The sequence below is a fragment of the Symphalangus syndactylus genome, chromosome 15 (genome assembly GCF_028878055.3).
Source record: "Symphalangus syndactylus isolate Jambi chromosome 15, NHGRI_mSymSyn1-v2.1_pri, whole genome shotgun sequence".
In the NCBI taxonomy this organism is placed as follows: domain Eukaryota; kingdom Metazoa; phylum Chordata; class Mammalia; order Primates; family Hylobatidae; genus Symphalangus; species Symphalangus syndactylus.
Window position 1 is genome coordinate 100327399 of NC_072437.2, and position 23321 is coordinate 100350719.

General features: G+C 31.5%; 1 protein-coding gene across 7 annotated transcripts in view; it reads left to right on the forward strand.

Moving 5' to 3' along the window:
- The window catches only part of NBEA (neurobeachin), a 731576-nt gene that overhangs the window by 156373 nt on the left and 551882 nt on the right, over positions 1-23321 (forward strand). For all 7 annotated transcript variants that reach the window (XM_055244143.2, XM_055244145.2, XM_063619313.1 and 4 more), the window contains exons 11-13: positions 8094-8202; positions 18997-19149; positions 20277-20445. In XM_055244143.2, the coding sequence (XP_055100118.2) occupies positions 8094-8202; positions 18997-19149; positions 20277-20445 (431 nt within the window). The remainder of the gene's footprint in view (positions 1-8093; positions 8203-18996; positions 19150-20276; positions 20446-23321) is intronic.

Sequence of the window (23321 nt, forward strand, 5' to 3'; positions counted from 1 at the left end):
ATTAGTCAGTGTAGGTTATATGATATCAAATTAGCCATGAGACCTTAGTGGCTTTATACAGTAAAGGTTTATGTAGTGTTCCTGTGATCAAATATAGTTTCTTCAGCAATCTAAGGTTTTGGGTTTCACCATCATATTTTGGAGTAGCCAGTATTCATTGTAAGAGGCAGGGAGAGGGACTAGAGAATTATGCATAGGCTTTTCATTGTTGTAACCCACAAGAGATTTCTGATAACATTTAGTTGATTTATTCACATAATTAACTATAATGGGGTTAGGAAATGTCTTCTGTATACACAAGAAGTAGGCAAATGACATGGGAATTGTTAATAACAAACATTGTCTCTAGCATACTTGGTTTCTTAGCTGGTAAAATTAGTGGGTTGCAATGGTTCTTGGTTAGAATTATAGGTTTTGGTGTGAAAGGATTTCACGACTATTAGGGATGTGGTGGCATAGCAGTATTAAACCTGACTTTAACTGATGTGATGCTATATGCCAATATCTGGGCATATTGAATAAGTCTGTCTAATTAGTATGTTGAGATCAAGATATGGGAACTCAGAAGGATTTTTTGAGTCATCTTAGTTTGGAGCGTCATTTAAGTCAGTAAGAATACAAAAAAAATCAGTTCCAATTCTGGTTAAGGTGGAGTGAGCACACTCTACCCTGTTTCTCCTATTCAATGCAAGAAAAACACCTTACATGGACGGAATTCACTCAGCCACTATTTCAGAGCTCTGAAAAGTGAAAAATAGCAGGTAGAGTGGGGAACAAGAGCAGAATTCACAGTGCCTTTGAACTGGAAGTGAGTTCACTATACTTTTTGCCCCTTCATTATCCCTTAACATGAATTAAATGGATTGAAAACCTGAAATTGTGCACAGGCTGCAGTGAGAGACAACTCTGGGAGAAATCCTCTAGTTCTAATACAGAGTGCCCTGTTAGTTTTTCTTTTCTTCACTTTGTGCTGTTATGGCCAAGCCCTCATGTGGTCTTATCACCAATGGGAGCCTATAGAAGCCAAAACTCTGAGGGAGGCTTTTCTTTCATCAGTGGAGCTAGAGTCCTAAGAGGATGGGACAAACACCCTTTTCTTCTTAATCTCTCTGCCTTTCTGCCAGTGGCCCTGGATATGAACAGACTTGTAGAATACATTGCAGAGCAGAGAAACTAAAGCCCCAGTGTTTTGACAGGAGAACTGAAAAGAAGAGCTCCAGAACTGAAAATATCAGGGATGTCATGGAAAGGGAAGAACGTGAGAAAGTAACCCTATAAAATTTTTTAATGAAATTCAGCCCTGAGTTGTGCATACATGGATCTAATCCAAATTACAAGTTATAGCTGTTACAATAAGGTAAGAAAATGAAAGTCATATGGATCATAAAGGAAAAATAGAATTATCTGTTTTCACAGATGACATGATTGTCTATGTAAAAATTCTCAAGGAAATGACTTACACATAAATTCCAGCACTAGTAAGCCATGTTTAGCATACTAGTGTCACAAGATACAAGGTTCTCATACAAAAATGACTTATATTTCTTATATTAACAATGTACAATGTGAAACCACATTTAAAAATAACATTAACTGTAGCCTCAAAAATTTTAAATACTGAGATATAAATTTCATGAAACATGTACAGGATGTGAGTGCTGAAAACTACAAATTTCTGATGATAGCAATCAAAGATCTAAATAAGTTTAGGGCTATATCATATTCATGGACTCAACATATAAAGATGTCATTAAATTGGTAGATACATGTGACACAATAACAATTAAAATCCCACCTGAATATGTTCATTAATATAGACAAGATGAGTCTAAAATTTATGTTGAATGACAAAGTAACTAGAATAGTTAAAACAGTTTTGGAAAAGGATGAAGTTAGAAGAATTATACTTAACTGACTTTAAGACTGACTTTTTAAGCTGTAATAATGAAGACAGTGTAGTACTAGCAAACACATGTATCAGTGGAATAGAATAGAGTCCAGAAATAGTCCCACACATATATGGACAATTAATTTTTGGCAAAGGTGCAAAAGTAGTCTAATGGAGGAAGGATAATCATATGCCAAACAAATGTGCTTTGACCTAAACCTCACGATTTATATGAAACTTAACTCAAAACCGGGATAAATTTCATTTTGACTTTGTCTAAGTTAAAAAACTTTTGCTATGCTAAAGAGGCAATGAAAAGACACAGTACAGGCTGGAGGAAGATAACAGCAAATTGCTTATTTGACAAAGGATTTATGTGAAGAATAAATAAAGGACTTTCAATCCTTAACAGTAAGACTACAATTCAGTTTTTAAAAGTGGACAAAAGAGTAGACACTTCACCAAAGAGAATATAAGGATGTCAAAATAGTTCATGAAAATATGTTCAACATCATTAACCTACAGATAAATGTAAATTAAAACTATGAGATACCATTATATACCTAGTAGAATAAAAAATAGCTATTGTGCTAAATACTGGCAAGGATGTGCAGAACAACTAGAACCTATTACTGGTGGGATTGCCAAATGGTTCAGCCAGTCTGAAATATAGTTTGGCAGTTTATTATAAAGTTGAATATACACTTATTGTATAGTTTAACCTTTCTACTCCTGGGCATTTATTTATGAGAAATGAATGAAAATCATGTTCACACAAAAGCCTTTATGTGAATGTTTGTAGTAGCCTTATTCACAATTGCTATTCTACAACCCAAATGCCTTCACAAATGAGTGGGTATACAAACTATAGTACATCCATTAATATAATGGAATACTACCCATCAACTATAAAGAATGGACTCGATATATGTACTTACTTGGATGCCTCTCAGAGGCAAATATGCTGAGCTTACAAAGGGAGACTCAGAAGGTTACAGACTGTGTGATTCCATCTATGTCACATTCTTGAAAAGTAAAAATATATAGTGATAGAGAAAAAGGATAAGTACTAGAGCCTATGGGTGTTGAGAAGGTGAAGCTATAAAGCTGGAAAGTGATAGCACAAGTGAATTTTTTGGTGTGATGGAACTGGGCTATATTTTGATCGTCGTGGTAGTTATACAAATCTATGTATCTATTTAACATTCTCAAACTGGTACGCCAAAAAAAAAAAAAAAAGAGAGAGAGAGAGAAAGAAATTTCACTGCATGATCATTTAAAAAATAAAATTAACTATTAAAAGAATAGAAAATTCCTGACATGTGTAAAGCCTAAGTATTAAAGAATTGTTTCAACTTTGTGTTTTCAGCTGTTTATCTGTTTATTTTCTTGCATTTGCGAATTCCAGCACTTCTAGCATATGTTAATCCTGTTTCTGTTAAATAGGCTGGGACTTGGGTGAAAGTGGAGCCAGCACCAAGATAAAGGACTGGGCATTTGGCCTTCCTGCTGTGGCATGTTTTGACCTTGAAGGGCATTAGAGTATGCATAAATAGTTAAGATCATCCATGTGTAATTATGACCTGTTTCTAATTTTTCTTTCCAATTTAGAACTTAAGTTCTCCTTAGGGGTTAGGAAGTTACATTATTAAATTTCTAAAGCATTCATCTATCCATATTTACTATAGTGGTGGCTACCGTTTGTAAAATGTCCAGGACATTTTCATAAAGGGATTATGATATTTAGTGCACTGGTATGTTAGTTGGGGTTAAACTGCAGTACTATTAGGCTTTGAAAGTTATTTCTTTTACCTTTGAAGGCTTTTAGTAAATATATGAAAGGAGCTTATAATTAAAAGGCGTTTTGCTCTCAAACGATATAAATTTTTTTACATACTATATACTAATATATAGTAATATAAGAGATTTAGAATGATTTTTTTACATATGAAAATTTTAACATTTTGTTTTCTTCAGAAGACAAATTGACACATTTCAAGCACTTTTTTATACTTTTTTAAACTATCTTTGTCAGAAATAAAATACGCTATACAACATAAAATTAAAAATCTCTGACAAGACAAAGGAAGATATAAATGAGTAATAACGTAACTTTTAATAGAGCCTCTAAGGAATGCTCTTAAATATCCATGACAGTGGTAGCAATTCAGTTTATAAGACTGCCTTGCCTTTTTATCAGGATGAAGAAAAAGGTAGAAATTACTGAGAAGAGATTTCATGGCTAGGAGCAGACTTAGTGATTTCATGTGCTATCTTTTGTATCCATCTGTCTTTGTATTTTACTGTGTTGCATTTCACAGTTTTCCTTATTTCATTCTGCATTCACCGCCTATGTAGGCATTGGTCTTCTTTGAGATCACATCTTCATGAGGGCGTTGTCTAAAAGTGACTGCTAAATATACCTGGAGTTAGAAACATATGGTTTAGCCCTTTCTAATGTTGAACTGTGAAGGAAATTTAACTCCTACAACTTATTATGAGTTTTTTGTGTGTCACTGAAAATTATCTTGGATGCGAAATTGTCTTGGGTGTGGACTTGAATTGATTAACGTACAGTGAAATCAATTATTTCTGCTATGATCACTCATTTAGGAAGAGTTTTGTAGTAAGAGAAATACTATAGAAATATGATATTAAATATTTTACATAATTTTAATCATCTTTTAAAATATTTCACTGTAATTCAGTCCTAAATTAGGCTTAAGAGATGAAACGTTTTGAAAATGTCAAAAGATTTTTCCCCCTTAATGATACCATAAATCTGATTTGGAACTTAATCTACTTAATCAATTACTTTGCAACATTCTTTTAAAAGGGGAGGAGGTATTGGATTTTAGAGGGAATCTTTACTTTTTATGTAAGGTATTTCCCGTCTTCTTAATAAAAAGATGTTTATTTAAAAAGGCAATCTAGCTGTGGTCCTTAGATTTTTCAGTAAAAACCAAATTGAATAGCCAGTTTATGTCTTCAGAGAGCTACCTTTGAACAGAACTTAGGTTTATATATTCACTCTTAATCATTTTAGTTAAGAATTAGTTGTATCTTTATGATATGTTGAATTCTAAATAACATAAGTACCTCAAAGATAATAAAACTTTATGGATCACATTACGTGAGTTATCTACATTAGTTATTAAAAAATTAAATACAAATTGTAATGGATAAATTATAGTAAAATAAGTCAAAATCTATATTTAAATTTTAATGGAATATAAATATATATATTTATTATAAACAAATTAGTTATGTTTATACATAGTTAATAAATATTCTCAGGTATTTGTGGGCCAAGACTGTTGTGGCATTCTTTATCAATAAAGGCCAAAAAGCTCTGGAGAAATAATAAATATGCTAATTTATGAGGTATTATTATATTATTTCTTTCATTTTTTCCCATGGTCTAGCCCTTTAAAATCTGATACTTGAAATAAATACTATTTTCTAACTTAAATGAAGCTTATTAAGAATTACAAGTTGGTAATTATTTTTAAGAAAAAACACCCACTAGGTTATTAACATCATTTTCCTTAAAAAGATACAGGATTACAAACTCTTATCCGTTCTTGAAGTAGAATTGCTACTTACAGAACATGTATTATGGTACTGTCTGTTGAAAAGTTTAGCAATTATATATCATGACGTGATAATCAGCATACTTTTGGTCTATGAAGTAAAATACTCCTATGAAAATCTGTTCCTAGGTATTGCTATACTTTTCAAGAGAATGTTCTATGTTTTATTAGTTTTGGCTGACACAGATACTTGCTTTTTGGTTTATCCTATAGTATATATTTAGATCATCTGCAGATGAACTGATGTGTTCTAGACAGGAAGTGGTATGTAGGAGATATAGGAATGGGCTGAAGTATCCTTTATATTTGCCTTTGTATCTAGGGGAGTTGGAAATAGGCAAGAATGGAGAGAAATTTTGTATGGCAGTACACAGAATTTTGCAAGTTTATTGTGAGCCCTGCAACAATCCGATGCATTTTAGTTACTGGTAAGTTTGTTAAATTATGTTTGAAAATGTACCTCTTCGAAGATGGCCATCTATTTACTATTACGTCCACCATGTCAATTGTACCTTATTGTAAAGATTTTTTTTTTTTTTTTGCAAAGATGTGGTATTGCTATTGCATTGGGTTTTAGGTATAAATTAAAACTACTTTTGTTAGTGAATGCATTTGACATTTCAATTGGTGTCCTGGTTAATACTGAAGTGAAATTAACACTTTATGGATAGCAGAGTCCTGTGTTAATATTTTGGAATAATAATATTAATATTTCTGTTTTTGTAATGGAACTCCACTGTGTTTAGAGGTCTGAGTTAACTCATTAGATGTTTGAGAATGAGTAGTTATTCTGACATAAAAGAAAGAAAATCCATGTCATCCTTGCAGTTTTACATGGTTCTATATAGTCGGGCGATTTACTGTAAGAAATACTTTTTTGCCTTTTTTCATGGATCATAGGGACCATTGTGAGGCATTTCTAGTCGTTCTTTTTGGCAGTGCTTATGTTTAGGAATCCATTTTCCCCCTAAATCACTAACTTTGGTGTATGTAAGAATTCTATGAACAGATTAGGAAATTGTGCAATCTCTATGCATAGTTTTCTTTATTCTTTTTAAATATTTAGGCAGATGTGTTAGGTGTAATATAGTACTTAGCAATTATTCGTGAAGTGGCCTTGACTATTTAATTCATTTAAAATGGACTAGATTGCTTAATAGCTGTGCTTCTTTATAGAAACATTTTTTAAAATCTCAGAGATTCCTTGGTAGTTGTATTTTTCTTGTAAGTGTCTATCTTTGGCTTAAGGACAAAGTAAAAGAATATCATTGATTTGTGATAGTTTACTTTTTTTGTGGTTTAAGGATATAGGATCAGTTAATATAATTGAATTTTAATTTCCTGTAATGAAGTACTTTATTTCTAGATACTATATTTTGTCTAGCTGGTGTGTAATTCATTGAACTATGAATTTTTATAATAATGATAATGATAATTTTGCTGTTGGTTCTTGTTATGAGAACATTTCTAATTTGAACAAAAGTAGCCACATTATGAGAAAAATGTATTATCCCTATTGAAACTGGAAGAGCTAAAATAATTCAAAAATTAGAGTAACTTCGGATTCCTTTTGGGCTTTAATAATTTTCAAGTTTTCCTTATTACCAAATTGTCTGAATCACTTGTAAGAATGAGTACTTCTACATTTAAAATATGTTTAGAAATTTGTGGTTCTACCCTTATGAATATAAATAGGTAATTTAGGGTATGTTATAAAACATTGTAAATTGATACTATTTTAATTCATGATAAAATCTGGTATATAACAATTTATTATGAGCTACATTAAGCATATGCAATGAAGGAAAATGTATTTCCATTATTCAGAATACTATATTCATGTATCAGTGTTGCTGGTTAAAATCATTATAAGTAACTGTGAAGTAATGCATTATCAAAGTTTAATTCAGTGCAATCATTTCTTTTTATTTTGTTTCTTCATTCATTCCAAAGACAAATCAAGTGCTTAATCTTTGACACCTCTTTGTCTGCTTTTATGTATTTGTTTATATATTGTGTAATTGTCACTTTTCATTTCAATATTACATAAATCATTTCTTTGCTCTCATGAGCTTTTCTTAGGGCATACCTGGACATAAGTGACATGTTACATATTTCTCTGGATTTTTTTTTAACAAAGTGTTTTTGAAGAATAGTTCTAAATGAAAAGTTTATTTAAAAATAGGGTTTGTTCTTACAAAGCAATATTGCATCTATATTTAAAATTCTCTACAATAGCCTGTTATTCAAAAGAATAGTATGATACAGTCTTTATTATGGAAAATGATATGTGTATGTTTCTTAGGTTTACTTGAAGCCAGACATATAAATATATGTAGAGATAAACTTTGATGTTTTACTTTGGAATGTAAAAAAACTACACAGTTATGATTCAGTTTATTATATTTAATTTGAAAAGGACAACACTAGTTTTCTCATGCTTATGATGAAATATATTCTTTCATAATATAAGGCATAATAGTCATTGTCAGTAAAATAGAGATTAGATTTGAATATGGTTGTCTTTTGGCATAATAAAATACTGAAATGGGACACTGTGTTTATAATAAACATGTGATGATTACATAATGGTGTCTGTACTTTACATGCAGTGCTACACTTTTGGCATTCCTGGTTGAACTACTTAAAAGTTCAGTAGCCATGCAAGAACAGATGCTGGGTGGAAAAGGCTTTTTAGTCATTGGCTACTTACTTGAAAAGGTAAGTGATATGTGTTGATGGTTTTATTGTGTAGCTTCACAGTTGGACAACTGACAACCACTAATTATATTTTTTCTATAATTTCACTTTCCATTGACTGTGTAGAGATTATATTTGCTAATTCACAAATGTCTTAGATTTAAGTGTAGACATGGAATTAACTGGGTATCGGAAGTGTAATTAAGAAATTCTGAATAAAAAAAACTAAAGAAAAAATTTACATCTATATCTATTCAAGCAATAAGTATCATTTCTCTTAAGTTTTTCTATAGTAGTACCCCCTTATTTCTACTCTCACTTTCTAAGGTGTTACTTATCCATGGTCAACTGCAGTTCAAAAATATCAAATGGAATAAACAATTTATAACTTTTAAATTGTGTGTTATTCTGAGTAGAGTGATGAAATCTCATGCTGTCAGTCTTCATCAAGCCCAAACGTGAATCCTCACTTTGTTCAGCTTTTTCATGCTGTATACACTGTCTCCCCATTAGTTATTTAGTAGCTATCTCAGTTCTCGGACTGAAAATCGTATGTATTATCCACTAGGGGTCTTGGAACTATCGCCTCGGGATAAGGAGGGAGTACTATAGTTGTTTCTTTGCTATCTTTTCACTTAGACTTTTTTTTTTTTTGAGACAGTGTCTCACTCTGTCTCCCACACTGGAGTGCAGTGGCACGATCTTGGCTCACTGCAACCCCCACCTCCCGAGTTCAATCAAGCGATTCTCCTGTCTCAGCCTCCCTAGTGTCTGGGATCACAGGCGCACACCTCCATGCCTGACTAAAGTTTTGTTTTTTTTTTTGAGACGGAGTCTCGCGCTGTCACCCAGGCTGGAGTGCAGTGGCGCAATTTCGGCTCACTGCAAACTCCGCCTCCCCGGTTCACGCCATTCTCCTGCCTCAGCCTCCCGAATAGCTGGGGCTACAGACGCCTGCCAGCATGCCCGGCTAATTTTTTGTATTTTTAGTAGAGACAGGGTTTCACCGTATTAGCCAGGATGGTCTTGATCTCCTGGCCTCAAGTGATCTGCCTGCCTTGGACTCCCAAAGTGCTGGGATTACAGGCATGAACCACCGCGCCTGGCCTTAGACTGTTTCTTGAAAGTCTTTTTTATTAAGATAAAAATCTTAATCTATGTTTAGTATACATGGATTTACCTGTTAGGTTTTGTGTTATTTTTTAATTATGCGGTCAAAATTTTTATTTTGTAGTAATAGAAACATTATTTTATGCTCTTTTTCCCTGCTCTTAATATATATTATTTAAAGTAGTTTTTCTGATCTATACATAATATAAACAATAAAAATTAGATGGGTTTACTTTTTCCCGTTTTGTTTCATCTATGTTGTTTTATGACCTCTTTTGCTTTAGTCAAAGCTCTGCTTTTATGATAATGAGTGCTGAATTTCTGATTATGATCTCACAAGAGTTTAGTTGTATCATGTGATTTCCTTTAAAAATTAAAGTGGGATTTCATGAATAAGCGTTTTTTTATAACAAATACCTATGCCCTTTATTAGCACTCTCATACCTTTTCTTATCAGTTAGTTAACTCTATAATATTCAGCTGCTCTGAAAATGAAACTATTTGAGAAGTAATAGAAGTGAGATCTCAACTAAGGGATAAACATATTTCCTTTGGAAAAAAATTGAGAAGATATTTTGAAGTAGTTTTAATTTTACCTCCAATTGTTTTACGTTTGAAATGTTATCAATTGATTAATGGATAAACAAAATGTGGTATATACATGCAATTGAATATTTAGTCACAAAAATAATCAAGTTCTAAAATATGCTGTATTTTATATATTATGTGTCTTTATACATATTATGTATATAACATGTCTTTTCTTTGAAACAAGTGTTGACCTTTCTTTAAGGATTAATGATTGAAGAGTGGTAGATTGTTAAGCAGATTGATCATTGGTAGCATTTCTTTATTCAGATGATTTTTTCCATAATGTTATTAAGAACTTAAGGCTCTTTGGCTTTTTTTTTAAATGATGGAATACTCTTTTTCTGTATCTAGAGTATAATAATTGTTTAGAAGATGTATGATAAGCTACATTTAACATGCATTTGCTAACATATGAAATGCCTTTGTAAGATTACTGTGTGTGACAGGATTTCTGTGAGGACTTACCCCTTTAAATATGCTTTCATTTGTTTACTGAGAATGTATCAGAAAATTCTAAAGTAAACATTCTTTTACTTAAAACTTAGCTTATAATTAGAAATATTTGTAAAAGCCTTCAAATAAAAATGTATGTTAATATTTCAAATATAATGTCAATTTACTGGATGCAAAATACTATTTCATTGTGGTTTTAATTTGCACTTTTCCTAGATTTCAAGTAAGATTAGACATTTTCATATATAAGTATAGAAAATTAATCTTTTATCTTCTTTGTTATTCATTTCCTTTACCAATTTTCCCTATGTCTCTTCATGATTCCCACCCCTAGTCAACCCGTAATTCACTTTTTGGCTTTATGAATTGCTTATTCTAAATATTTCATGTAAGTGGGATCATACAATATTTGTCTTTTTGTATTTGGTCCATTTTGCTTAGCATAATGTTTTCAGTGTGCATCCATGTTATAGCATATTTTAGAATTTCGTTCTTTTTTATAGCTAAATAATATTCCATTAGATGTATACACATTTTGCTTCTCCGTTCATCAGTTGATATACATTTGTGTTGTTTCTATCTTTTGGCTATTATGAATAAAGCTGCCATGAATGTTCATGTACTAGGTTATATGTGGACATATGTTTTTATTTCTGTTCAGTAGATACCTAGGAGTTGATTTGCTGGGTCCTATGTTTAACTATTTGAGAAACTACTGATGTTTTTCAAAGTGACTCCGTCATTTTACATCCTACCAACTGTATTTAAGAGTTCCATTTCTTCAACATCCTTACCAACTCTTTGTTTTCTATGTCTTTTTGATTCTGGCCCTCCTAGTGGGTGTGAAATGGCTTATCAATTTTAAATTTGCATTTTTGGGATGACTAGTGATGCTGAATATCTTTTCATATTCTTATTTTCTGTTTTCATGTGCTTATTAGCTATTTATTGATATATGTTCTTTGAAAATATCTTTAGATCCTTTGCCCATTTAATAATTGTGATATGTGTCTTTTTATTATTGATTTGTAAGAGTTTTTTTTATATTCTGGATACTAGTCCCTTAATAGATGGATGGTTAGCAAATATATTTCTCCATTCTTTGGATCACATTAATTTGCATTTCCCTGATGACAATGAAGTTGAGCATATATTTATTTTCCTTTTGGATATCTTCTTTTGTTAAATCCCTCTTTAGAGTGCCGATTTTCATTTGGGTTGTCTATCATTTTGTTACTGATTTGTGGAAATCATATATATATTTTGGACCTGATTACTTCTTTGGATATACACTGCAAATTATCTCTTCTTCTTTGGCGTGCCTTTTCACTCTCTTAATGGTGATTTTTGATAAACAGAAGTTACTAATTTTAATATAGGATAAATTTTCAGTTTCTTTTATGACCAGCCCATTTTAGACCCATATCCTGAAGCCATAAGATTATTCTGTTTTCTTCTTAAAATTTTGTTTTATCTTTCATATTTAGATCTATAATCTTACCTGGAATTGAATTTTGTATATGGTATGAGGTATAAGGATCAAGGTTGTTTTTTTCCCCCGTGTATGTCATTTAGCTGGCCCAGTACCATTTTTTGAAAAGATGATTTCCTACTGCATTGCAGTCTAATCTTTGCCATAAATCAGATGACCATGTATGACTGGGATTTTTTTGTGTGTTTCAGACAGTACAAAAGTATTTTAATTTGTATAGCTTTTTAGTACGGCCTGATATTTAAGAGTACGTCATCTAGCTTTACTGTTGTTGTTCTTGAAGATTGCCTTGGCTTTTTTTGAGTCTTTGCATTTCCATATACGTATCAGCTTATCAACTTCCACCAAAAAGCATGGGAATTTTTATTGTATTATATTGACATCTTTCCTATATTGAATCTTTCAGGTCATATACTTGGTATATTCTTTTATTAATTGAGATTTTCTTTTGTACTTTTCTATATGGAACAGTTTCTGTCTTTTTGATGGATTTATTTCCAGGTATTTGATATTATTTGATGCCCTTAAAATTTTAATGTTTTACACTTGATCTTAACCAAAAGGCCAAGAAGCAATTAAAAGTCTTGATTTTTAATTTGTTGAAAATAGAATACATAGAATTATAATTGATATTTATGTTGAACTTTTATATACCAGTCTTTCTATTCCTCTATTAAATCTAGTCATTTGTAGATTTTTTCAGAAAAATTTTTGTAGACAATAATAACATTGGAGAATGATAGTTTTTTCCTTTCTAATATTGTTTTTTTTTTCCTTGCCTTGTTATGCCACCTAAAAAGTGCCAGTACAGTGTTGGAATAAAAATTGTGATAGTGGCCATCCCTGTCTTATTCCTGATCTCATGGGCAATGCTTTCAATAATTAGCCACTAAGTATGATATTTTTAATAGATTACTTTGTGTAGATTTATTAGTTAAATTAAGGAATTATCTATTTCTGGTTTGCTAAGAGTTTTCTTTATTATAAACGGGATTTTATCAAACACCTTTTCTGCAGTGTGTAGAAAAATGATTATGATGTTTCTTCATTTTTCTTAATTTAGTCAATTACATTGATTATTTTTCAGATTTTAAACCTTCCTTATATTCCTGGACTCTCGTTTACTCCTAAATCTACTCCTGTTCCAACCTGGCTTTCGTTCTTATATGTCCTTTAAGAGGGCTCATGTCTTTGTCACCAGTGGCCTTCATAATCTGTCCTCTGTTTCTCAGTCCTTATCTTATTTGACCTGTGAATATTTCAGTTGAACATTCTTTCCTTCTTGAAATACTTTCTTGCATTGTGTTTTGTGATGGCTTGCTTTGTTTTTTTCTTACTTATTCTCTCTCATTAGTTCTGCTTCATCTTTCTAAATTGTGATGACTGTTCTGTCCCAGTGATTAATCCTGGAAAGCGTTTCACTTTTCCGTCTACACAGTACCTTACTCTAATTGTGATTATCCACTTCTACAGCTTCCATGATCCTGTAAATACTAATTACTCTCAATTGTTTCTCCTATTTTTAGTTCCACTTGAATTTCTAGTAATCTTCTTGACTAAATTATCCAAACTGATTTTTCTCTTAATTTTTCATCCTTCAGAGTTCTTTATCTTATTTAGAGGCATTACCATTCAACAAGTAGTTGAAACCAAAAAGTTAATTCTTTTTGACTCTACTTTTTTTGCACTCTAGATCCAAACTCAGGAAATTATGTTGTCTTATTGTCAAAATGTATCCAGAATCAATTACTACTTCCTCTTTACTTCTCAACTCCTTACCATGTCCGTTGATATCATCTTAGTTCAAACCATGATCATCCTTCACCGTTGGTTACCTACAGTCCATTTTTCACTTGCAGTTAGACTAGTTGTCCTAAAATGTGCCAAATCTTATTCAAGTCTTCATCCTTCTCATAATGAAGTCATAAGCCTTATACCTCACTTAATCTCTTCCCACTCTTCTTGCTTTCTGTTTTAGGCAAAGGTCTTTTTGCCTTTTCCTTAAGAACTAAAATTGTAAGCATTTACCCAAGGACTTTTGCATTTACTTGCCCCATTGTTTCCATCACTCTTTCTTCAGATACTCACAGACTTTGATTCTACGCTTCATTCAGGATTTTGCTTGTATGATGCCTTATCACAGAAATATTCTCCAATCATTCTGAATAAATTGGTGTTCCTTCCATAACCATCAGTGTTTACCTATGCTGCTAATTTTGCAGCACCATTCTGGCATGTTTTATATTTTTTACTGATTTTCTGCCTCCTTCTGCTAGAATATAGGCTTCATGAAAGCAGGGGTATTGTATATATATTTTTGTCTCCCCTTATTGCTATATCTTCAGCACCTAGAACAGTGCTTAGCTCAGTAAATAGTTGTTGAATTGAGTATATGAAAAGTCCTTACATGCTTGTCTGATTACCTAAAAAGAGTAACTTTTTTACCTTTCTTGGAGGAATGCTCACGTTGTGTTATTTTTAAATAATCACTGGCAAGGGTAGTATTAATAGTATAGGTAATAGAAGTTTCATTTTTTAATTTCTTAACTAATAACAGGTTACTGGTTAACTGCCACTTAGCTTGTATATCTCCTTGTCACAGAAGATATCTTAGGAAGATAGTATATGAGAAGCCTTTTTATTAATAACAATTTTACTGTTCCACGAGAGAATTTTAAGGTGTTTTTGTTCTGTTTTGCCAAAATATGATCTTGTGGAAAACTTAGAGGTTATCCAGCATATTCAATAGGATATTTTTGATTGTGGTTAGTAGAAAATTTGATTCAAAGTGTCTTAAACATTAAGAAAATATACTAACTAATGTAACTGAAAGTCTAGTGTTAGATGGCATATCAGTTATATTCTCGGCAGGAAACAGATGGCATACTCAACCTAGGTTTTTGAGAAGACTTTAATGCAAGGGCATTTAAAAAGTTGTAAGCAGGGAGCTTGGCAAGATTTGAACAGATGAGGGAAATAAGTGTTTAGCATAACCCGAAGAGAAAGTTACTGTAGCTATTAGGAAAAGGGTACCTGAAGTGTGGTCTTCAAGAAAGGAGTATAGTGTAAGTGTACTGAAGGGGTAAAATCTGGAAAATATATAGTCAACTTCATTTTCTTTCTGTCCTTTAATTTCTTGCTCATGTCTTCAATTAGTCAAACCCAACTGGAAACCAGTAGGCAAGGGAGCATCCCAAGCATGAAAATAGGACAGGGAAGGTTGGAAAGGCAGCAAAAGGTTGGAAAAGCAGCAAACAGTAAGTTGTGTTTCAGGGCTGGGTTATCTGGGTCTCAATAATGTCATCAGAGACCCAGATTTTATCTATATCTCTGCTGTACCAGCTACAGTGTTGATTTTATGCTAAAGCTGATACTGTTTGAGGTCACAAGGCTGCCAGAGAGAGTTGGTGCTATAGACCTTCACATCCAGGTGAAGAAAGCGAGCTCGTTTCTGTCAATTACTGAGCAAGATTCTTCTCTCCAATTTGATTGGTTAGCTTAGAGCTTGGGTGGCCTACCTTTGAACCAGTTGTTGCTATGAGAATGCTAAACTTTGATACTGAGTCTCTGAGCTAATCATTGCCTGCCACCCTCCCCTGTCACTCCCTACCAAAACAACAACACATGATTAATCTGGTTGAATTAGGCTATTTGGAGCACAACCTTGGAGTCCTGGGAGGAGCAGAATGGATAATAGACTATGATGTACCTCTACAATTACAATAGTTTTATACAATTTATTGAATAGATACTCATACACATTGTGTGTATACGTGTGTGTATATATAATGCTTTCTACAATAAAAATGAACATTTCTGATAACCTGGTCCGTTATGGGCTAATCTAAATGTTGGAACAATCTCTCTTTATTGAATAGAAGTTTCTCTTTGTAACCGCTAGTGCTCCTATTTGGTTTAGTTAATTCTGGAGTGGATGCTATAACGCAACTATTTTTATAACTTCTCAGATATTATTTCCAAACATGGTTAACCATGTCACATATAGTACTTCTTAAGAATTATGTATTCTACCACCACATGAAAGTAATACATAGATCAAATTCCAGAGCTTACATTTTTTATAAGATTTAAATTGTATTTCCATCTAAAGGTTACAGATTTATAACTATAAATTATCCAAGTATAGATCTCTTTTTAAAATAGCTTTACTTGAGAAAATGAAAACAAATACCAAAATATAAAAATATTTTAAAATCATTAATCAAGGGCATACATTTAAAAGCAGAGTCAGAGATCTTCTTTCTTCTTTTCCCAGTCTGTGTTTTTTCCTACCTATTCTATTCTTATTGTTTTTGAATTTGACATTAATTCAGTTAAACATTTCCTGAGAAATTAGGGTAGGGATCAGGAGGATAAAAGATGAATAAGATAATATCCTTTCTTATATTAGGAAAGAGTTTTTTTTACACTAACAATAATACAAGGAAGAAGGAATAAGTACTACTAAGAGGTAAAGGTAACATGCTGTTGAAGAGAATATTCATTTATACATTTATATACTATTTACAATCCAGAATAGGATTTTGAGTAGGTCAATAAAAAGACACAATTTTAGAAAAATATTTTCTAAAGAATAATTTTAGAATACCCAACAGCATTAATTGGTAGGCAAAAACAATGGCCCCCCTGCCTTTTTTTTTTAAAGTAATGTAGAAGGCCTTGTGATGCTTCTAGTATACCTTTTAATATCATGGTCCAAGTTCCAAACTTGATTCTATATTATGAATTCATCGAGTGGATATGTTTATAATGGTCAGCCTGATTTTATAATACAGGTTAATGTTCTTTATAAGGACATGATGAATAATTTTTATGAGCTACAGTCTGGTCACATAGCATGGTTATCTAGTAACAGGATCTGACTATATTCTATTTTAGAGTTTTAAGTGTAAGAGTAGAATGTATCAGATCATGTTCTTGAAATCATTACTACTGAATAAAAATAGAATGTATAAGATAAGCTATGTGAAATTGTAATTAGTAAAGGAGCTGGCTACAGTTTTAAATAACTAGTGATCTCTTATTTTAATTTCATTCACTGACAAACATTTTTAAATTTAAAGTGCTATATTATTTTCATTGATATTCCTTTAAATATGATTACCCGATGTTTACTTTTTAAACTCAAATACTTGTTTTGGTTCCCCCCCTTTATTAAGACAGCTATTTATTTAGATCATTTCCACCATCCTTTGTAAAATTTTCATTGAAAATTATGTACTAAGATTTGGTTTGAATTTTGTAGGCTATTGCTTATGTAAGCACCATTGGTAATTTTGTCAGATACATAATTCTATTATGTTAATACTAAATCATTTTTGACTTTATAATAATGTGAACCAATTAAATGCCCCCTTCTTAGTAAAACCTGTTAACCATCCTTCTACCAATGTTTTATCTGCTCCATAGTTTCTTCCATGAACTTAGTAACCTCTAACATGTTACATATTTTACCTTTTTATTTTATTTACTATGTGTTCCTGCCTTATCATCTCAGAATATGTTCTGTGAGGCAGAGTTTTTTTCTGCAATTTTGTTAGCTGCTTTTTTGACAGTGCCAGGGAGCGTATTCGACTAATAGTGAGTAATCAACATGTATATTTTCTAAATGAGTAAAAGTCTTGAGTTCTACCTTTAAGGTAAAGGAAATGTATGCAAGGGTGTTACAAACTGGGGGAGCAAGATGGTAAAGCAAGGGAAGCAAATGTGTCCTGTGGGTGAAATTGGCCCACAGTAATATTCTGTAGGACTCAGCAAAGAGGTTAGTTTTGGTCCTCACCAATCTTTATTGTCTCCTACTCTAGTTTACACATTGTTGTTAGTTATTTGCAATCATTTTAGTTTGTGACCATTTATGTAGAAGTGTGAACATTCATGATGTGCTTAAGTCAAATTTATTGAGTTGTCCTTGTTATGAGCATGAAAAATGTAGCTAAATCATATGGGAGGTAAAATTGGTAAGACAGTTTCATCCCTTTTAAACTTAGATCATCTTAAACTGATATTCAGACTTCAGTCAGTGAAGAATAGGGAGGAAAGATGTGTTGTGTGATGTGTGCTTCAGGATTGAGTGGTAGGTGATTCTTTACCCTATGACTGAAAGGATAGTGATACTACAAAATAGTATCACTAGATGAGGAAGAAAAGATTTGTGTAGGAAGATAAATTTTTTGATATTTGAGTTTGAATTATCAGCTTTTATGAAGAGCATTTTTTAATATTATAGCATTTTTATCTGAAATTGTATTCTAGGATAGCATTGTCCAATTAAATTACAATTTAAGCCTCAGGTGCAATTTAATATTTTCTAGTAAAAAATTACAGGTGGTATTAATTTTAATAACGTATTTAGCCTAGTATTTTATTTTGATAATATGCAAAATATTATTTCAACATCTATTCAATAAGAAAATACGATTTTTAAAAATATTCTGAGCTGGAAAAACCCAGTTTTTTCATACTTACAACACATCTCACTTTCAATTGCAATATTCCAGCAGCTCAATTGCCACATAGGGCTTCTGGCTACTGTATGAGATGGTGCAGCTTTAAGGTTTGGTTTCAATTTTGGAGAGTCTGTTGTTTAAATACCATTGGTAATAGGTACATGGTGATAGCAGTTGAAAATTCTTGAAGCGAGTGTTCAGCATAGACATAGTGTTATATGAAGCTGTGAAAGCGTACTGTATCATCCAAGGATAGGGTATTTATGGAGAAGAGAAGGCCAAGGAAATAATATTTTAAGCAATACTTTACATGTTTTTAAGCAGTAGTTTTACATATTTTAAACACTATCACTTTTTATTTCTATGTCTAAGATCTCTTCTTGTATGTCAATTTCTACAAAAAATGAAATGAAGCCATTATTTATAACATTTCATTTCTTTAGCTAATAGTAGCATTATTTAACTTGAATTATTTATCTATAATTGTCTTAGATCAGGCTTCAAATAACAAACTATCACTCAAAGAAATAGCTAAAATTTTAGATCTCTTAAAGTTATATTTTAATAGCAAAGAAAACAAATGTTTATTTCATATTTATTAGGGATAGCATATGAAAAATTCATGTGTCCTTAGCTAAGTCAGAAATAATACAATTTGATATTCTGGATGTTTCAAGCTAGAATTTCTGTTTTCTTTCTTAGTCATCAAGAGTTCATATAACTAGAGCTGTCCTGGAGCAATTTTTATCTTTTGCAAAATACCTTGACGGTTTATCTCATGGAGCACCTTTGCTGAAGCAGCTTTGTGATCACATTTTATTTAACCCAGCCATCTGGATACATACACCTGCAAAGGTATGAATTTTGTACTTATTCAGTTTGTTTTAGTGTAATGTTATACATTATAGTTGCTGGATCTACAGTATTCAGTGGAAAACATTTGAACATTTTAGCTCATTTTATAGTTAATCTGCGGCAATTGTGTTAGGCAGTATCAGGAGATCAAAATATTTATAAGTAGTAAAATGAATGAAACCATAGGTAAAAAAGAATCTTTGTGTAACACTGCATTCTAACATCTTTAGATGTGATACATACTTTTCAATGAAGAAAATTTGCTATACCAATTTTTGAAAGACTAGGAAAGAGAACAGATAAGTAATTGTATTATGACTGTAATCATTTTGCTGGAAAATCGCTTTCATTTTGAAGGTAGAATTTATATCATGACATGTAAATAATACTAATTTAAAAATAAATATATACATGAAATAAATATTTTTCCAGATAATAACAGAAAATTCTTATTATTTTATATACAAGGATTTAGTCCTAGTTGAAATCAATAATGAAGGATATTTTGATTTTGAGCTATCTTTTACAGTTTAAAAATATCTCACGGAGTTATTAATTATTGCCTAAGCCCAAATCTGAATTTTGGGAACTCTTTTAAGCAAGATGTCTGACATGCCATCTCTATGCTCACATGGTCAGATTGTGAAAGCAAACTATATGTTATGGCCATAGGTGAGGAGAATTTGAAATTGCATGAACTTTTAGGATATATGACAAAAATATATATGTTTTCAGATATGCTTTAGCTGACTGATGTTCTATTGCTATGAAGAAATTTTTACACTGAAAGCTACTGAAATGTACTTTAAGAGCTTTAGTTGACTTTTAAAATATTTTAATCTTTTTATCAGATTAATTTCAATAAATTATTACATCATTTTAAAATTATTTAATTGCCACAGTTATTAGACTACCTCTATTATAAGTTTATTAGAGTATGTTAATTGCAGATTATATATATTTTAAATATAAATAATATTGAAGCAGAAAGTTATTTTTAACCTCATAATAAATGGTCATTTTTTGGCCTTTACTAATTCACATTTAAATTAAAACTGAATGTATATAATATAAGCACTTGAGGCATTTTAAATTCATTTTAATGATCTGTTAATATTCTGTATTAGGTTCAACTTTCCCTATACACATATTTGTCTGCTGAATTTATTGGAACTGCTACCATCTACACCACCATACGCAGAGTAGGAACAGTATTACAGCTAATGCACACCTTAAAATATTACTACTGGGTTATTAATCCTGCTGACAGTAGTGGCATTACACCTAAAGGATTAGGTATGTATAACACTTCCACTGTATTTACATTTGCCTATGATTATTCTGTATTCTGAGTACTGTTAAAGTGAGCAGTGTACATGACTATGAAATCACTGAAATATTTTCTTTCTTATGTAGCAAACTGGCATATTGAGAATTGTTTATAGTAAAGAAGTTTTGGGCTTTTCAATATTAAATTATTTTGGAATAAAATCAGGTAAAAAGCAACAATAGTCTTTATTTTAGCCTCTATGCTTTTTTTTCATTCAGGAAGATACATTCATAATATTAAAAACAGATAAATGATATTGGTTATAACTGATGTGTTCTAGCACATCAGTTGCTTTCAACATTTTCAGATTGTTACTTTTTTATATTTTTATTCCAAATTTATCCTTTCTTCTGACTATAATGGAAACTAATTTAATTCTTCACTGTGATTTCTTTTTTGTTTTGAAAATATAGCCAGTTTTTCTAATTACACAAAAAATGTAGAAAATAAAATAATACAGAAGAAAAAATATATTTATGAACCAAACCCCAATAATAATTACTGATATGATTTTGGCATGTTTTCTTCCAGTGTTTCTCATTGCATACATATATAAAAATATTTAAACTTTTTAATTATAGATTGAGATTTTCTCAATTTTTCTATCTTGTTCTTTTCTCAGCTCAATGTAGTAATGTAAGGGGATGTACCATTTACATCGTTTCTAAAGTTTTGATTCTGTAAATGTTAGAGCATTCTCTCATTTATATATATGTGTTTACCTCCATCTTTGATTTGTTTAAAATTACTGAGAAAGGGGCTAATGAAAAATGTTTTAAATTTTTTTCAGGAATGTCATATTATTTTACAGTTTTACCAGTAATATGTTAGAGTACTTCCTTTTGCGTGCTCACAATAGCATTGAATATTATAGTTTTATAATAATCCCGTTGATAAGGAAAAATAGCACTTTCCTTTTTTTTTTTTTTGAGACGGAGTCTTGCTCTGTCACCCGGGTTCATGCCGTTCTCCTGCCTCAGCCTCCCGAGTAGCTGGGACTACAGGCACCTGCCAGCATGCCCGGCTAATTTTTTTTATATTTTTAGTGGAGACAGGGTTTCACCGTGTTAGCCAGGATGGTCTTGATCTCCTGACCTCGTGATCCACCCGACTCGGCTTCCCATTTTACTATTTTAGTATTTATATAACCCTACTTTTATCTCTTTTTATTAATGGGGCTTTAGAAGTTATTTATACTCAGATCTGTTATTTTTTCCTTTTATGGCTTCTTCCATTGCTTTTAAGTTAGTAATGCCTAAAATTTATTGGATTTTTCTGCCAAGCACTCTACATGTTAATTTGTTTAATAATATATATAATGTAATTATAGATAGACATATTCATATACATACATAAGACTGCATTTATATATAACTTTGTTTTTGATATCATCCTCATTTTAAAGATTAGGAAACTGAAAGTTGGTACAAACCGAACAGCACCAAAATTTGAATCATATCCATCTGACTCAGAGACCTAGTTCTTAAATGCTACACTATGATAGAGTTTTCTCTAGTCTAAACAAATCATATATTCACACATAATAATTTCTGCCTTAAAATATTAATTTCTAATTTACAGAAAAGTTACAAAGTTGCAAGCATTGCACAAAGAATTCTCATACATCCCTCACCAGATTCTCAATATTTTACATCTTATCACTTTAGCCTTTACTATTCTCTCATGCCCTCTTTTCATGTATATATAAACACACCTACAGATACATACACATCTTTTTTTCTGAATCAATTGATAATAAATTGTAGACATGATACTCTGTCGCCTCTAAATACTTTATTGTGTATTTCCTGAAAGGTAAAGGCACTTTGTTAAATAACCAGAGGATACCCATTAATATCAGGAAGTTAGCATTAATACAATACTATCATCTAATTCAAAGACCCCATTCAAATTTCACTAATTACACTAATAATGTCCTTTCTAGGAAAAAAAAATTCTTTTGCACTAAGTCTGTTGAGGATCGTATGTTGTGCTTAGTTGCATTCTTACTTTTAATGTTCTTCAACATAGAATAGTTTTTTAGTATTTCCTTGTCTTTCAGGACCTTGACATTTGTGAAGAATACAGACCAGTTATTTTTTTGAATAACCTTATATTTGAATTTTCTATTTGTTCATGATGATTCAGGTTTTTTCATTTTTACAAGAAATAACACAGAAGTCATATTGTACCTGTCTCCTTGTATCATGTCAAGGAGGCACATGATGTTGAGTTGTCCTTTTACAAGTGATGTTAAGTTTAAACATATGATTAAGGTATTATCTTCCAGGTTTCTTCATTATAAAATCATTCCTTTTTCTTTGGTAATTAATAAGTATTTGGTGGAGAAATACATTGAAACTGTATAAATATCCTGTTCTTCAACAAAGTTTCCCCTACTTGTTTTAGTTTGTTGATGATTGTTACTAGAAATTATCTTTATTGTAATGACTGACAGATGATATTTTCTAAGACATTAATTAAGTTGGCATATCTACTGTAAGGAAGAACTTGTTTTACTCCTCCACTCTATCTATCTATCTATCTATCTATCTATCTATCTATCTATCTATCTATCATCTATCTATCTATCATCATCTTTTATATCAGTATGGACTCATGTATTCAATGTGTTATATCAACAGTTGGTATACTTTCTTTGCAAAGGGCCAGATAGTGTTTTAGGCTTACGGAGCCATAAGGTCTCTGTTGCACATAGTCAGCTCTGATATTGTATTGCAGAAATAACCACAGACAGTATGTAAATGAATAGGTGTGGCTTGTTCTAGTGAAACTTACAAAAAAAAAAGTGGCCTGATGGATTTAGTCCTAGGGCTGTGGT